General features: G+C 36.1%; 3 protein-coding genes across 22 annotated transcripts in view; 2 read left to right on the top strand and 1 right to left on the bottom strand.

Annotated features, from left to right (window-relative positions):
* Positions 1-18,188, bottom strand: part of LOC126927655 (trans-1,2-dihydrobenzene-1,2-diol dehydrogenase-like) — a 131,707-nt gene that overhangs the window by 36,991 nt on the left and 76,528 nt on the right. The window contains exon 1 of one of the 16 annotated variants that reach the window (XR_007715749.1): positions 3,890-4,164. The exons of 10 other annotated variants lie outside the window; for them this stretch is intronic. Coding sequence is in view for 2 of the 6 variants with exons in the window: in XM_050743702.1 (XP_050599659.1) it covers positions 4,185-4,211 (27 nt within the window). In the remaining 4 variants the exon portion in view is untranslated. Of the gene's footprint in view, positions 1-920; positions 1,017-3,889; positions 4,165-4,184; positions 4,395-18,188 lie in introns of those variants that run through there. 5 more of the 16 variants (XR_007715754.1, XR_007715751.1, XM_050743702.1 and 2 more) reach the window with 5 other exon arrangements.
* LOC126927658 (uncharacterized) overlaps positions 1-18,188 on the top strand; it is a 127,293-nt gene that overhangs the window by 45,941 nt on the left and 63,164 nt on the right. The window lies entirely within an intron of this gene.
* Positions 1-18,188, top strand: part of LOC126927654 (trans-1,2-dihydrobenzene-1,2-diol dehydrogenase-like) — a 105,123-nt gene that overhangs the window by 38,595 nt on the left and 48,340 nt on the right. For 2 of the 5 annotated variants that reach the window (XM_050743695.1, XM_050743700.1), the window contains 2 exons: positions 80-1,043; positions 1,566-2,499. In XM_050743695.1, the coding sequence (XP_050599652.1) occupies positions 80-378 (299 nt within the window). In that variant the 3' untranslated portion in view covers positions 379-1,043; positions 1,566-2,499. Of the gene's footprint in view, positions 1-79; positions 1,044-1,565; positions 2,500-18,188 lie in introns of those variants that run through there. The other 3 variants (XM_050743698.1, XM_050743696.1, XM_050743697.1) reach the window with 2 other exon arrangements.

Here is an 18,188-nt window from a genome sequence, read left to right as displayed (position 1 = left end):
GCTAAATACGATAGCCAGTTTTTGTGAAATAACACAAAATTGTTGTAATCTATTGTTTTGTATTTTTTTACATTTACAGATGTCGTATATATTGGAACGTTACATCCTCAACACTTTGACATTGCAAAATTAATGTTAAATCATGGGAAACATGTTTTATGTGAAAAACCTTTAACTATGAATTTGAAGCAAACAACAGAGTTGATAAATTTAGCAAAGCAGAAGAAGTTGTTCGTAATGGAAGGTATTTGGAGTAGTAGTTGTTTTCCTATATATGAAACTCTTAAAAAAGAAATTGTCATAGAGTGTTATCAGCGTTGTCATAGACTGTTGTCACCATATTTTAAAAAGAATCGTTGTAACGAAGTTAGTGAGTGACGAATAGTGATTGCGCAAACATAGATTGCCGGAGCATCGAACGATATTGTAACAATCATACCGTTACCAAATCTACTAGCACTATACCATTTTCCTCCATATATATATGCCTAAGATACAATAAGTTACATATATATAAAATATGTATGTATGTATATTTCAATATTCCTATAAGATATACAGGGTATATTGTTTAATACCAACCACCATTTTTCGAGTGTTTCCAATAATATCGTATCGTCGCGTGAAAAGGTCCGCGCGACGTCCTTCATTGTCTGACCGTCAAGGCCCAAGCACCGTTAGAGAAACACTCAATAAACCTAAGGCCCTACCATAAACCGAGTCTTATTAGTTGGCAGGAAGCTTTAATCGTACAAGTATTTTCGGTTTATTACTGGTACTTAAAAGGTCCTTAGGTCTATTGTACATTCTTCCAAATTACGGAGAAAGGAAGTAGTTAGCTAATGGGAAAAACGAAATAATTGCCTAACGGAAAAGCTGGCAACATAACCGAATAAAACTGATCCCATATCAAATCTGCAGCCTTTCTGTTCACAAAAGCTAATAGCAGAATCCGTTAATCCGTTAATGCATTATTTGGCTGGTAGTGCAACTGGTTTAATAGAGTAACGTTAGTCCTGAAGAATCACGGTGACGTATATTATGTACGTTAAGTAATAAAGAACAATGCTTCTATATAAATATTAGAATATATTAAAATACCAGAATTATAGAATATTAGAATATGTGAGGATACCAGAGTTATAAAATATTAGAATACGTTAGAATATTAGAATACATTAAAATATCAGAAATGTAGAATATTAGAATATAGGTTAGACTATACGTTATAATAAAGGCAATTATTGAGCTTTAGAAAAAAATACATACATAATTTATCATGTTTAAATGTTACATTTAGTCCCATTTAAAAAGATAAGAGTCGCCTGAAGATTCTAGAGATATTTTTACATAAATAAGAGTAGTATTTTTACTTCTAATAACAAATAGGTTGAAGAATAATTGCGTATAAATATTTAAAGAAATATAACTCGTAAATACGAATATGTGTATACATTTAGTAATAAAATTAAATATCGCTAATTGTATACGTATAATAGAATAATTACATAAAATCTTGTCAATATCAACGTTAGATACATATAAATATTCCTTTTTTATATTAGATTATTCATATAAAAGTTTATATAACCTAACCCCAATCTGGAAAACAATCATGGATTTCAACGACTACTGACAATTGAATATGAACAGAATTATATGCATTCATCATTATTATGTTTGAAACTTATAACCAATTGGGATATGACAGCAAAAAATCATATAACAGTGGTCTTAGGAAAATATGTACTGTTCTTTTTATCTTCATAGAATGTTTGCGTAAAAGATTTCAAGTAAAATTTTGTTACAAAACTGCATGTTACTCTTTGTGTTTATTAGGCTTTGTAACACATGAACACAACTTTTAAATTCATACAATTGACAATTATTAAGTTTAAGATTGTGTCACTTAAATTTAAAAAATATTAAATAGGATAAATGTTTTAAAATTTATGTAGATATTGTAGCTGCTGTAAGTATTATACAAGGTATTCCTCCAACTCTGTTCACTTCATTTTTATTGTTTCAAATAATAAGAGAAGAATAAGAATTATTTACAAAAAATTAGGAGGAAGACATACTTTGTTGTAATAGTTTCTTTGTAGGCGAAAAGGTAAAACGCTCTGTAGAATTTGTGTTGTCAAGGCATATAACTTTTATGTCTGACTTCTATAGAATTGGGATTATATTGAAAATAATTCCTCATACATTTGAGTTTGTCGAATTTATTACTTGCATTGTGAAATATTTCTATTATATTTTGCAGTGTTACTGATATACTACCCAACAAAACATCCAAAAATAACAATTGTAAGGTTCGAGCAGGCCAAAAAATTGTGTTTCTCGTATGAAAAATATGTGTGGTTTAGACTTTCACAATGTCTCAATATCAATATTCTTGTAAGAATAACGCCAACAATCTAACACTGCTGTTTCTAATAGTCACTATTTACTGTTTGTTTGTATCTAAAATATTGAACGTGTACTTATCTAATCAAAGGTTGTACTAAATTACAAGCCTCATTACGATAAACAATATATGCACACATACACATCTAAAAAACACTAATAAAATTAATCTTTCTGTAAAGAAAGATAGAAGGAATCTTAGTAACACTGAATTTTACAATTAATCTAATGAAGTACTTTTATGTTCATTATTAAACATTTTATGAAATTGGAATATAAGACATTTCACTAAAAAATGAAACTGACATGAAGGTCTTAAAAGGTCTTGAAAGGACTCTGAAGATCTTTTGTATATGATATCACCATATATATATATATATATATATATAAAAGAAAATACATCGTCATCATATTAGATCTGTTTTAGAATCTAAATATATTTTATAACTTACTGCTTTCTGTTAATTAAAGTAATAAGAGATATTTCAGATAGACAAAGTTGGTATACATCTTTTATAATATCCTTTTGTGAGTTAGATTTAGGATACTCTGTAATTTGTTAAAGTATCTGAAGACGACCTCTAAATCTTTATTATACATGAAAATTGTAAAATAATATCCTTCTTAATAGATCGCTTAATAATGTTAAAACAGTCTGATAGAAATCATTTGTCGCTATGTCTATTTAATGAGGCTTATCATTTTGTTAGGCCATAAATCTCTTAAATATACTATAAATATTTACACATATTACTAAGTCTGTAAGTAGTAACCAGTCATACGAGGTTCTAAACATGGTTTCTTCTAAGTTACATGTACCATTTTATAATCATATAGGAGATATACATTATATTGTATACCTAAACAAATATTTTTTGAGCCGTTTGCTTAAATAAGAGAGAATTTATTTTAGTGTAACCAAAGAAAAAAATCTAAATATTTTCAAAATATATATGATTGACTGTTTTCATAATCACTATTACTAATATTTATTACTAGTAATAGTGGTTAGCAATACTAATATTACCAACTACTACTACTAATACTTTGTGGTCGTGTGCTTTTTGCAGTAACAGCAGCGACACGGTAAAGTACTAAGTTTCTATGTTATTCATTTCTGGTGGTTTTAGACAAGTCCACAGTAATCTTGTAAATAGGTAGATGTAAAATGACAAATGATAATATTAATTAAAATCGTTTTACATATTGTTTTTGGAATATACAGTAAAAAATTCATCTAATTGGAAATTTGCTGTACATATATATGTATATATATATATACATATCCTTTCTTTCTTTTTTTTTCTTTTTTCTTTTTTTTTTTTATTTAATTTGTACTTTACAATTTGTCCAGCTGGATATTTGGTAAATTTTTCTAACCTAACATACATACATATGTATGCAATATCTGTATAGATGTATATTTCAATATTATAATATGAATGATTTCTTATATGTATAAAATTAAATTATAACTTACAATGTTCATAAAAGGTGACCTTCACGGATATTTAAATTGTTGTCTGTTTTAGAACATTAAGCGCTACATATATACATAGAACACGAACGTGAAAACCACTAACTTTCAAATAACCTTTTTATGAGATATGGACGTCACAGCAGAAAGGAAGTTTCCTCTCTGGTCATAGATTAGAAGATTAAAAATATGTCATACTATCACAATTATATAATAGAGATTTATGTAATGGATGGAGTGTTTAAAGTGTTCAATTTGTTAATAGTAATTTTGATGGAAGTGCAAAAATGCTACCTACCTTTCCATTTCGATGATTCTTAGACATGTTCTAAAACTCAAAATTTCGAACAACTGTGAGACTGCAATAAATGTCTATTATAACCATAGATATACAAAGAGTTAGAGTACGCGAGTCATATAGTCTTAAATTATCGTGTAAGTGGATGCGATATAGGAGTAGAAAGAACGCTGCATAAAAGTGTCTTCTGTCCTTGTCTAATCAGGCATGACACTGACAATGTTTGTGTTGGTTATACACTTATATGTTTGCTATACGAATGAGCATGCGTTATTAGACAAGGACACAAGAGGCATTTATGCAGCGTTCTCTTCCGCTTTCGCTTTCGCTTTCTCAGCTCGCCCTCGCACTCTATCCTTATATCTCTATGATTATAATTTACAGCTAAATTAAAAGTGAATATGATCTATGTTTCCGATTTGGTTTAGATTTTTCAATGCCGTTGCCAGAGAGTTGGGTTGCATGAAATAATAACGAATCAATTATTAGAATAGTAGGCGAATGATTAATTAGATAACATTATTCTATGAAAATAATATTTTTTATTATTTCACGTAGTGATTCGAGAAGCTAACTCAAACTCAATACATAGATAATATTCATTTTTGATTGAATTACGACAGATATTTCTTACAGCCTCGAGTATGTGGTTGTGCACGGTGTTTTAAGTTCGCTTGATCCCCGTTGATAACAATGGTTAAGATTACTCTTTTTACATATTACAGTATAATAAGTATACTGCAGCAACCTTTTCGAAGGCGGCGTAAAATGTCGTAGACTGCATTTGGTATGGCAATGCTCGAGTGCCATGCTATAAAACTTCAACTCGTTTATATTTATATTATTTAAAATCTCGTCAACTTTATATTTATTTGTATTAAATTGCAATACATTATAACAGAAAGTCCTTATAACAGTACATTATAACAGAAAGCTTGTATCTGTACTGATACAAATTACAGTAAATGTATTAATAGCGTGCGCGTTAATGGAATTATGCGGGATGTTCGGCCACAGGTGTAAAAATATTTAAGGGGTGATTCCTGAAACTAAAATAAAGTCAAAATCAAGGATAAAAAAAATTGCGTTTCGGGCTCTGTTTTTTTAGTTATTCGCAACTAAATATTAGTTTCTTTCTGAATGGACTCTCCACTACTATCTTGTTACATAACATGTTTAGATTTTAGAAATTTGGTAGGAGGGTAAAACAGTTCTGGAAGGGCAGGATCATTTCAACAGCCAAACATAAAGTACAAACATAAAGTTTAATTTAGTAGAGATTTAGGTTATTCTACTGTAGATATTTTTGAGCCTTTCCGTTTTTAGTTTCTTAAACGTTTTGATTTCTTTTACTTTTAAATATTATTTGTCATTCATTTACGATTTTTCTTACAAAGCGTCGCGCAAGATGGTTTACGTCGTCAAATGTCATAATATTCTTCTCTACGATTTGTGCTAGGCAAGCCTATGTGTCGTTCGATTTGAGGATCCCTGTGCGTCTCGCTGTTTAGGCTGACCTACTTTTGTTCAGTTAAGGAGGTTTGCTCGGACACAGAGACATTTCGGCTAAGTTTTAATTGACAATAACTAAAAAACAAAGCTGAAAACGCAATCTTTTTATTCATGATTTGCATCTTATTTTAGCTTGAAGAATCGCCTCTTAAATTTTTCTACAGCTGTAGAGTATCGCCCTGTATATGTGTATATATATATACACACACAACCCTGAGAAATAAATAGCGTGGAAGAAATCTGAACACATTTACCATTTATAGAAGACTAAAAAGAAAACACCCCACTGACCTCGCTAAAGAAACAAAATAGTCAAACTCGAAGATGGTATCCCGCGGGGGGTAGCCATCCACATATTATTTAGCAATTAAGTTAGAAGAATTTACCAAATTTCCAGCCGGACAAATGGTAAAGTACAAATTAAATAATAATAATAATAATAATAATAATAATAATAAAATAACTTACCATTGGGGAGGTGAAGGTACTTGTTTAGTTTAGAAATTTAGCTGTGTCTGGCAATAAAAACGAACTGATCGCACGCTCGATGGCCGCTGACCATTGATATTGAGCCGATCGGAGGATGCTCGATCTTCGATTCCATCAGCGATTAGCACGAGCTGTAATTGGAAAATAATATCATTTAGGATTCAATAAAATCGTCGAAAGTATTGGTAGAGTACGTTGGTTGACTGAAAGTAAGACAGAAATATTTTGGCAATTGCTTGAAATGCTCAAAGTTTTCGCCGACTAGTGGTAAAATCGAAGGATATTTGCGTAGTTGAGAAAAGGTAACGTACCTTTTCAAACGGTTATGCCCATGCCAGTCGACAAAGACATAAAAGGTTGGTGTTTACCAATATGAGTTTTCATGACGAAATATTTTAGAACTTAAAGTAGACCCAGACGAGTAATTAGCAATCGAGGCTTTTGTTTTCTCGATTGGGCCATTCAAAGAATTCCTAACTAATAATGCGGTCGAACATGTTACATTCGGTACTCCACAGGCAAACGGAACACCGATGCTGGCAAAATTGTCGGAAACACCCGGGAAATGGCAGTCTTGAGTCTAGAGTCCAGTCGAATTCGCCTAGAACAATACAGTTTGCAGGTCAACGGGAGAAAGTCTTTCGCAATTGTTGTTTGAAATAAATCATCTTGGCTTCATTAAGCGACAGGAATAAGTGACAAGCCTGAGCAAGAAAATGAACGCGTCTACGACAGAAAACATAAAAATGCGACAGGGTATCAAAATCGACGATACGTGATGATCGGATACGTGATTCGGACGGCGCACCGGGAGTAGATAAGGAATTGGTACCGAAATTTGAAAGCCCCTACGTTATTAAAAAGATTTTAGAGAAAAATAGATATGTCGTTACAGATATAGGTGGGTTTTAATTAACACGTATGCCCTTTACAGGAATAGTAAGAGTCGATCAGATGAAATTTTGCATTTCAGAGGATAATTAACAATTAATAATTCGATTATTTATAAAGCACACCTTCTGTCATTTTACTGTTGTATTTGCGTGATTACCTCGAAAATGAAGGTAAATTCGCCGGCGATATTTTCGATATGTGTGTATACCCATGCGATATACATAGGTTAAGAATATATTTTTGTAATATTTATCGGAAATCCGTGTCTACGTATGCATCGCATTATTATAGATTTATTGTTACATCAGTTTTGGTTTGATTTTGCCGTCGGAACATCTTGCATTTCATTTGACTACATCGTACTGACAAGCTCTGTTTGGATTCGTTCTGTAGTTCGTATTTCTTTCGTTTATGTTAATGAGAAGTCGTAAATTCGTGACTATTATCAAGGTCGTCACTATTGTCAGGAATGGCTGTAGACGGTTATTTTACGACTTTCTCAATTAGCCTCTTTGGAAACTTAGAGACAGTCCAGACCATCACGAGCTGTGAAACAGTTAAGCATCCCTAAATATGCCCTGACCGTTTTTCCATCGTATTGTGTGCCAAACGCTTCAGTTGAAATCCAGGCATCTTTGTAAAGTTTTAACCCTTCTCCTTACACTTTGTACTCATCTTAACAATAAAGGTTATCTTTATATATGTATTTAGGATATGTCTATATATTGTAGTATCTTTAATTTTGCGCCACCTTCGAAAAGGTTGCGGTATATATAATATGCTGTTTAGTAAGTGAATGAGTAATCCTAACTATTGTTATACGTGCGTATAAATAAAATATAAATATGGTTGAAATTATTTAATCCTTGTAACATTCCTTATTTGTATAAATACAAAGAAAATTATTTGTCACTTTGCAATGCATTTCAAAATTGATAATATTTCTTTGGAAAAGATTTTTCATCTTATTATACATTCTTTAGTGTAGCGACCAATAATACAGGGTGAACGTAAAACGGTTTTCATTGTTATTGATAAGGCGGTAATTTCTTTCTATCTATTTATTACTCTTGTTTCGTTTCTTTATACTTATTAATGAATAAACAATTGTGTGGGCTATCCAGTGCTGTATGCGAATAAGGAATAAACCAGCTATACTGCGCCAGCAGTATTATACTTTGAACAGTGACAGAGAAGGATATTTCTATAACTTAATAGTGCGTCAGACATCACTTCGCGGCGAACAGATTTCCGTTGAAAATGAATAATTCGCAGAAGATCGTATCCTGTGACGATTTATGCCGACTAAAGAATATACAATGACCACTTAGATTTATATGTCGGGTTATCGTTAGAAATTTTAGGCGTGAAATAATTAATAAGTATAACAAAAGCTATTGACAATGTTCCTGGGCTCAATAACGAATCCACGGTCAACGGGTAAACTCTTTGTACAATGGAATACATTTTGTAGCACGCAGACACGTTAACTCAGACGCTGGGTTACTTTCAGACTGACAGCCTAGACGATGACAGTAAACTCTCCAAGGTGATTGCAAAATAAAAGACAGATACAGTCACATATGTCAAATACATATCGATCGGGAATATCAACAAATTCCCAAGCGCCGTAACTAGGCAGTCCCGCGTAAACCAGCATTGCTCCTGATCGAGACTTGATTGCTTATACAGCGTGTCCCTCAACATCGGTACCTCCTCTGTAAGACATTTCGTTCATCCCGTGACCGTGGCTACGTTCGGCGACCACTTACGTCACCTCGAGCCCAAGTATTGGGGATCTTCCTAAAGAAAGGCCCGATGTCCCTACATCTCCGACATATATAAAGATTGACGTTACTGTCGTTGAAATATTTGGGATAATTTTGTATCTGTCTGTTTCCCCTTGCCTATTGAGAAAGGCACTGCTATAACCGCGTGACAGGACAAAAGTTTGAACAGGAGGAACGAAAGTGACGTCATAAAAGATAGTTGATTGTTGATGAGATCTCAATGGTATCTTACGAGAATTTGCGAATAATTCATTTAAGACTGCAAGAATTCAAGATATATAAAAAAATATTTGGTGACATAAATGTATTTCTCTTCGATGACATCTCTTTCATGCAATTATTCCCAGCAAAAGAACATTGTTGTATTGTATAAAAACAGTGGTGTGCTGTAAAGATTAATTTATAGTACCAAGTTTCATTCTGCGAACTCATCATTAATATGAGGTAAAAGGATGATACAGAGTTTATCGACCTATTAGATAATTTACAGTTTGGCGAAATAACAACTTCTGAGTTTGAAATACTATGAGTGCGAAGGAGTGATATAGCAGTAAGAATATTCCAGATAGTAAGATTCGTAGACGAATATAACACAAAAATGATTGATGAATTAGCGAAATTACGTCGTGTGTACGTTATTCATTCAGTAGGCGAGAGTCGGGAAGCAGCTACATGCGAGAAAAAAACTTCCGAAAATATTATTCATGCAGATGTAAATAATCATGGATAACTGTTGCATGCAATAACATTAGCCGAGGGATCACGAGTTATGTTGCGACGAAACATACCAATTTCCGTTGGTTTGATAAACGACGCAATGGGAATGGCAAAGAAATTTATATGTCAGTACTTCGAAGAGGTCAGCTGAAAGTGAGAGAATTGGAAGCAGATTCAAATATGCTGACGGCTACATTCCCATATCTCCAGTAATAGCAATATTTCAACTGACGAAATGTTACGGAGATGTTGAATAAAGAATGTCATCGCTTGTGCTAAGCTGGACAGTAGCGGTACACAGATTACAAATGGCTATAATAGATAGGACCGTAATTGATCTTGGCAAAGAGAATTTTGCAAAAGTGCAAATCTATGCCGCTTCTAGTCGTGTGGAAAGTTTAGGCAGCTTGGACATATCTGATCTAGCATCGAATGAAATTTTTAACAAACCATGTGACGAAAGAGCACTTGCAGCGACCAGTTTCCATGGAGAAACGCTCAGACACAAAGAAATGAAATTGGCGAATAATAACATATCATTCGCAATAACAATAGTTAAGAATGGAAAAGTAGGAAATTTGCAAGCTATCTCTACAAGACGTATAAGATTACGTCACAATAGCTTAATTCAATCCAAAGTAATCAATAAACCTTTAGAATTCTATCTTGCTTTTGGCATCTAATGTGAACAAATGGTTATTTATAACAGTGTCCTCTGCGGGAACCAATGCGGCTTCGCAAATCGTGCCCAAAGACGAGCAGGTTATTATCCGCTAACTGTGAGAGGGCGATTGCGAAAACCGGTAGGCGTTTTCAGCTACTGAAGATACCGTAACCCGTTGCGATTCTTTCAACCGCAGCAGGGTCGAAGGTTACAACAGCGAATAGTTGTTTGTAGATATTTGCTATTATTAATTATTATATCAGGAAATCAGAATTTATATTTCAAACGAATATATATTTCAAATCGAATTTATATTTTCAAAATAACGCCCTTGTAAGTTGGTAATAAGTTGAACGCCCTTCGCCGACAAGAGGTCGGATTGATAGCTCGTCTACGCACTACCTCAAATTCTCTTGCAGCCGCCTCATTCTCGCTTTTGGTTCGCTTCTTAGAACTCGCGACAGAATTTGTTTGTACAACTCTACAATTTGCGCGATCCTCGCTGCATCCTACAAAAACTTCATCGCAACCGTCCGTGTCGTTTCCACCCGACGCTATTGCGGTTATGTTTGTCGCAACCGATTCATCTAACGAAATTTTGTTCATTACGACGGTGTCCTTGAGACAAGCACTCGTGGGAACTACAACTGCCTGCTTGTGTTGCACGTTCTCGACACGAGATAGATCTACCTCACGCGCTCCCGTCTCTATGTCTACTTTAAAGACCTCTGGAAACCCATCGGAATTCTCGTTTTTTATTCTGCTAATGGAGATATCTCCCCTCTTCATGTTTATCTCGACGGTATCCAGGAAGTCTGTACCTATCAACAACGAGTGTTGCATCGCAGTGTTCGGAACTACGTGTATCGTTATATGATACAATTCACCGTCTATAATAATATCTGTCGGAAATTTCCCGAGCGTAAAATTTCTTTTAGACCCGATACTGTGAAATTCAATAATGTCTCGACTTAATTTGGGCGCTCCGATTCTTACATACTGATTATACCGCATCAAGGTTAACTCGATATCGGTGTCTACCAGCGCGCTCAGTTCGAAATCTCCGATCTTCACGTCTTTACCACGCTTCGTCGGTAACAATCGAAACACACTACCAACCTCTTTAATGGACTCGCTCAGATTGTCGCACCTCGATGCAATGTATCCGTATTCTCTACACTCGAAACATTTAGGTCCCCTCGACTTGTTCGGACACTCTGCACACACGTGTTCTTCATCACCGCAATTATAACACCTTTTATACTTCGCTACATCTTCCGACTGCTTGTATCTTCCATTGTCCTTAGCTCTCACCGGTCTCATAGTTGACTCTGCTATACGGGATTTTTGTTCCTCATAGATGATAAGATTTTCTTTTAGCTCTTTTATTGATTTAGCCCCGTACAATATTGTTTTATTGACTTCTTTGTCTCTTATTCCATCTATGATGTACCTTATCTTTGCTGCTTCTTCCATATTCATTTGACTGGCTATACCGAGCATTCGGTACATGTACGCTGTACATCCTTCGTCGTCTCTTTTTTTTTTTTTTTTTTGTTTCCTGCAGTTAGCGGTGTATTTGCAAAGTGTTAAAGTTTTTCGAAAACTCCCTTATCAGACCTTCTTTTAACTCGCGCCAAGTTCTAGCATGGTACTCATAATTCACAAATATTTTTGCCGATCCGTTCATCAACTTTTTTGCATAAATTACCTTTTGTTCTTTTGTCCACCTATATATGCTTGCAGTTTCTTCGAACGCCTCGAACCATTGATTAATATTTTCGTTGTTTTCGCCTGTAAAAACTTCTAAGGCGTCTTGGACATCCTGAACACTTACTGTTATATACCTACGTGCTTTCCTACGGAATTTGTCAGGTTTTTGATATACACCTCGCACGTTCCTTTTGCTTTCTCTTTCGTCTTCTTCGTCGTCGCTCTCTTCTTCCGACGACGTATTCTCTTCTTCCATCGCCGCCTGTAGCCTCACACGTAGTTCAGCTTTTCTTCCTCTCGTCTCTAGCCCCATACTAGCAAGACGTTCTCTTAATTCTTTTGTCCTAAGCTCCTCGAGATCTTCGTCTTCATCTCGATCACGCTTAGTTTTTGGTATTGCCCCTGAACCTTGCTCCTCCGTGGTCTTTTTACCGTTTGCTGGCTCTTTAGGACTTGGTTGTCCAGTACTATATGCTCGACTTAGCCTGGCAACCAACACTGACCTTGCACCAGATATTGGTAGATTTAACTGTGCAAGCTTGTTTCTTAATTCTTCCAGCGTTAGATTTTCCTCACTTGAAAACTGTTCTTCTTCACAATTTGCCATTTTCAACTCTTTTCTCTTCAGCACGAGTAGTTCCGTAAAACGTGTCGTTCTCTGTCTGGTTTCAATCCCGGACGAGCCCCCAAAATGTAGTATCGGAAAGGATAGGATTAGGATAATTTAGATTTGTAAAATTCTCCTAATGCTATTTATTTAAGATAAATAAAAATAACAGAGGTTTATTGGACAGAGAACGATAAATGTTCAACTTGAACTAAACGCAAAAATCTTATTCTACTCAAATCACTCTCGCAACTCTATAACTCTAACAACTCAATCTGTCAACATCGCTAGCAACTCGGGCAACTCCGCTGACTCTTTCAACTCTACAACTCTACTCCTCCGCTTCTCGACTATCTCTGACCTCTCGATAAAACGTTCTCACTTCTCGATCAACGTTATTTTGTCCTTTTCCTAATCCGGTCCTGTTTTCGTGCCGCAAGGACTAGGTGACTTTAGTCAATAGGTTTTTCTCTTGTGTAAACCAACAGCCGAAGGTCAGACGACAATGTTTTGGTTTGTTTCTAACCAGGTTTTTTCCTCACGATACTACAATACACATGCATATATATATATATATCTATATACAGGGTGGTTGGTAACTGGTGGTAAAAGCGGAAAGGGAGTGATTCTACGCGAAGAAAGAAGTCGAAAATATAGAATAAAAATTTTTCGCTTGAGGCTTTGTTTTCAAGAAAATCGACTTTGAAAGTGTTCATAGAAATTTAATTAGAAGAGCAGAAGTATGTGTTCGGCAGAATGGGCAACGTTTTCAGCAATTTTTGTAATAATAAACTTTATGATTACTTCATATTATTTCATTGTGTATTCCTAATTTTCCGTTACGGCAGAAACAAACTTAAACTGCAATAATATCCATCGAGACAACGATCTACAGTGAGATCCGTTATAAAGAGACGTGATAAAGTGCACGCGTACCGAGCGAACATTCAAAGTCGATTTTCTCGAAAACAAAGCCTCGAACGAAAAATTATTAATCTATATTTTCGACTTCTTTTTTCGCGTAGAATCACCCCCTTTCCGCTTGTACCACCATCCTGCAGTTACCAACCACCCTGTATATAATATATTGTCTATCGCATTACGAGAGTATGTGGTTATTGATAGTGACTTTTAATATTTATTGCGTAACTGCAGAATCTGATGGACCGTAACTGCTCCGGAACATAATCGTGACTAACATCTTAATGACTGACTGTTGTTGTAGGCGACAACTCCTATTTATAATAAAACTACCATGGGGTAATTGCCTCGTGACGGTTTATTCCCACGAGAACGCGTAGTTTCAGCACGTAGTTATCTCTGCGGACGCTACAGTCTTCGCTTCTGCTGATTTCCTTCCCAAGTGTGTTACGGTTTCATCCACCTGCTGATACGATCTCCCAACGAGCGTTGCAGTTTTACGTTTTGCTGATAATGAGTCGAACTATTCTCGGCACGTGGTTATCTCTGCTCGCGGTGATACTCGATCCTTTGGCGCGTCGCAGCTGCTTCCCTCTGCTGACTTTACCTGAGAACATCATCGTCCCTCAGCTCCCATTCGCTGCTTACTGCACTGTATACTGTGGTGGGGAGAGCGCGCGCAAGGCAGAGCGCATCAGCGGACGTCTCAATGTTACGCCAACTCTGAACCGCGCAACACCTATCCCTACGTAGTCTTCGATACAACGAAGTATCTCTACGAAATTTCTTGAAGTGTTTAACGATTCGTAACGAGTATTTTACGTGAGTTTCTTTGTTATTTTATTGAAAACGACGCAATATGGATTTTACTGATCGCGGTGTGCGCGTTTCGTGAATTCCGGTTATTTTTCTTATCGCTTTATTAATCCTATCTTATCCATGGTGGCATATTGTGAAATTTATTCATCGCAGCGCGCATTGTAATGTAAAGTGCAATCTTATGGGGATATACGTTGAAACCTGTTGCTTTTCCGCTCGAATAAGGGATATCCTGTCAACTAAGCACTCTTTTTACTCTGTTTTGATGCCGAATGCATCGCATGGAAGTTTTGCACGAAGTGCGCGCATATCTGTAAAATGCAATTTCTTGGAGAATTTCGTTGAAATCTTCTTGTCGCGTCTCGCGCTCAACACGACCCGTAACTTGAGACAGAGTAAGAATATGTCATAACTCGCGAATGATGCGAGACGCTACTCTGGGGATAATAGAATTAGGTAAAGAACGTTTAGGGGAATAAAGACGCAAAACGTTCAGATATTTTCACTTTGTACAATATTAATCTACAACCAAAATTCAAATAATATGATGGGGGAAATTCGCGAACTGCCAACGTCCGAACACCGTATAATAATAACAAACGGGAATTATAAAAACCTGTCAATTACAACACGCTCAGATACTTTTACTATGTATTAATTTGCCAATCAAAATTAAAAAGATACTATCAGGAAAACTCGCGAACCGGCAACGCGTGGGCACCGAATATAATAATGAACGGAAACTGCAAACGCCTGTCAATTACAATGTAACGTATTAATCTAGAACTGAAGTTGAAACAATAAGTAACGATCGTGTGAAAAAACTGATCGCAGCTTACGGAACTTGCACATGTTACATGGAATAGGGAGATGGGAAAGCAACAAGTACGTGAAACTAGTTGAAACTCGTGAAATACGCGTGCCATAAGCAGTTAATTACGTAACATGCCACTTTGGATAAATAGGAGTAATAGAACAACGAGCCTGTGAAAGACCAATGAGAAGTCGCGAAATGTGCGCGCCGAGATCAATCAACTATAAAACATGCCACTTTGAGTTAGGGAGAAACGATAAGACAACGAATATGAAAACCCCAATTGAAACTCAGGAAGTGTGCGCGCTGCAATCAGTAAATTCCACAATATGTCACCATAAATGAATTGAAAGTAGTTCATAATCGCAATAGACAATGACGGATCGACAAACGGGCAAACTAAGGACAACGAATACACGAACGTGCAAATAAAATAATACGAAATTTTTCTATCTTTACAGAATGTGCATCAACCTTTGCAACAGGGAAGAAGTACAAGCAAATTATGGTCTTTTGAATATGATAATTCCAAGACAACTGACACGCCATGTTGACCTACCTAGATATTATTGTTTGATACGAGTCGCACCTGCCTACCGCACCAACGACTATTCACTTTGTGGATTTTGTTACAGAAATTTACTTATGATGAAAGCGGACGTACGGATGTACGAAGAAGCAAATTATCATAGCATTTGCGGAGTCTCAGGCCGCGCACGTGTCCTTCGTTGCTACTCATGCGAAAAACGAATAGGACGGCTAATACCCGCAGACGAGTGTCGGCTGTGCGCCGAGCAGTTGCCTATACTGACTACAAATCAGATAAATTCGTTAGCTCAGGGGAAATTAGTACGCATTGATTATCATCCGTGATAACAATTTTTTTGCTATCACATAATCGGAACTATGTACGGAACTGTTGCGATTCTTTCAACCGCACGCGGATCAAAGGTTACAGCAGCGAATGATCGTTTATAATATTTTCTTCTTATTATATTATTAATATTCTTGTTATTATAAATAAACTATATTATTAATATTCGTTCTTTTTATAATTATTTAATTCCACAAATTAACGTATAAGGAAGCAAGAATGTATGTTTCAAACCAACTGATTATTTACGTCGGTGTTGTCTGCTGAAACCAACCTGGCTTCGCATATCATGCCCAAGGACGAGCAAGTGATTTCCTGCTAATAGTGAGAGGAGAAATGCGAAAACCCGTAAGTGTCGTCTGCTATTGATGGCACCGTAACTCGTTGTGATTCTTTCAACCGTAGCAGAGTCAAAGGTTACAAGAGCGAACGATTGTTTATGGATACAGAAATAATATAGCCTTTATAACTATATATAACAGCTACAACAAATAGTTTTTTGATATCCTATTTTATCTAAAAAATATTTTGTTATAAAACTGTAATCGCATTGTGAATAAAGCTACTTTAAAAATTATTAAAACTTTATTTCTTTATTTTTTCGAGAGAAAGGCCCGTTTGCGATGAGTACAATATGTAATGGAATTTATTTACCAATCGCACTGATACGCTAGTTAACGTTACTCGTTCGGTTATACTAACAAATTGGAATTCGAAGAACACAACAGTTTGAGATATTAAAAACAGCGTTGCGCTTTAGAAAGCAACAACAAGTTTCCGAAACTATTTTATTCAGTTGTTCGTCTTCTTTCGAAAATAACAAGCGAGAGCGACACGTAACGGCGACATTGTTTCTGCTCGGAGTTTGATTATTAATGCAATATGTGTGTGTCCTACGATAATGATACTCCGAGGCAAAACTACTCGTGGCTTGATTTGTCCTCGAGCACGTGTGCCGCTACAACTATTTCTTTTAAGGAGAGCTATAGAACTACTCCATCCCTATGTTAGGTAAATACGTTCATCCCGTGACCGCGGCTACGTTCAGTGACTTGTCGCTTCGAGCCCAAGCTCACTATCACAAATATCCGACAATTATAATCGAGTTAAATCATAGAGACTAATATATTGGGGGTTTCCCGAAGAACTCCAAAGGGAAGGCCTCAGTGTCCTTTCATCTCCGATATATATATATATATATATAGACTACAGAATCGATCCCTGAATTATCCCAAGATTTACGATCTTACATATATGTCGGGTTGGCGTTACGATTAGAGTTAGGGTTAAGGGCGTAAACGAATCCCTATTGACACTAGACGTGATCACTATGCAATAGAGGAGATATTTACTAGTGCAAACATGACCATGTTGGAATTGGACAAGTAATCGCGATAATTTGATACTCGAGAAGCTAATGACAATGATCTTAGGCTCAATAACGAATCCACGGTCAACGGGATGACGAACTCTACTCTTCTTTAGCGTCTAAGTTGTACTCAATGTTAATGCATGGGGCCATCACTACGTATCCGAGAGTTACTTGAATCGTCGTCGAGATCGTACCGGATAGTAACTCTCCGTCTCGACGATGCCGTCGAGGAAAACTATAATGGGTGGGTCTAAGGACATGAGATCCTCGGATTCGTCAAAGAAAGCTTTCGTTCCAAAGGTGAGGGAAATTAGCGCTGTTGCTAATTGGTCGATCTCCATATCGGCGTTTTGAAAGAGATGCTGGCCGCCCTTGAGGGGAGGTTGTTGACGGGGGCATCGTTCGTGGAAGATAGGCTTCTCCTATCGTCCCGTAGTTGCAACAAGGACTGTTTGTCTAAATGAAGAACTTTGCTTGACTAAATCTTAAGATTTATTGCGGGTCCTCAAGTTAGCTAAACATACTGCGGAGGTATATTGACATCTGGAGATCATCTTACCCGAAGGATAGGATCTGCGTGTGGCGAGCCACGGAACAGAAACCTTTGAAATATTTACTGCCACGTGTCGCTACGGCTATTTCTTTAAAGGAGAGGTATAGAGTTACTCTGTGCCTTTGTTAGATAAAACGTTCATCCCTTGACCGCGGCTACGTTCGGCGACTGGTTGTCGCCTCGAGCCCAAGCTCACTATCATAAACCTCGAACAATCGGAGCGACATTTGTTTAATCTAAATTACGACATTACGGTATTCCCGAG

Source organism: Bombus affinis, unplaced genomic scaffold (genome assembly GCF_024516045.1).
Source record: "Bombus affinis isolate iyBomAffi1 unplaced genomic scaffold, iyBomAffi1.2 ctg00000187.1, whole genome shotgun sequence".
NCBI lineage: Eukaryota > Metazoa > Arthropoda > Insecta > Hymenoptera > Apidae > Bombus > Bombus affinis.
This window is presented reverse-complemented; position numbering and strand designations above follow the sequence as displayed.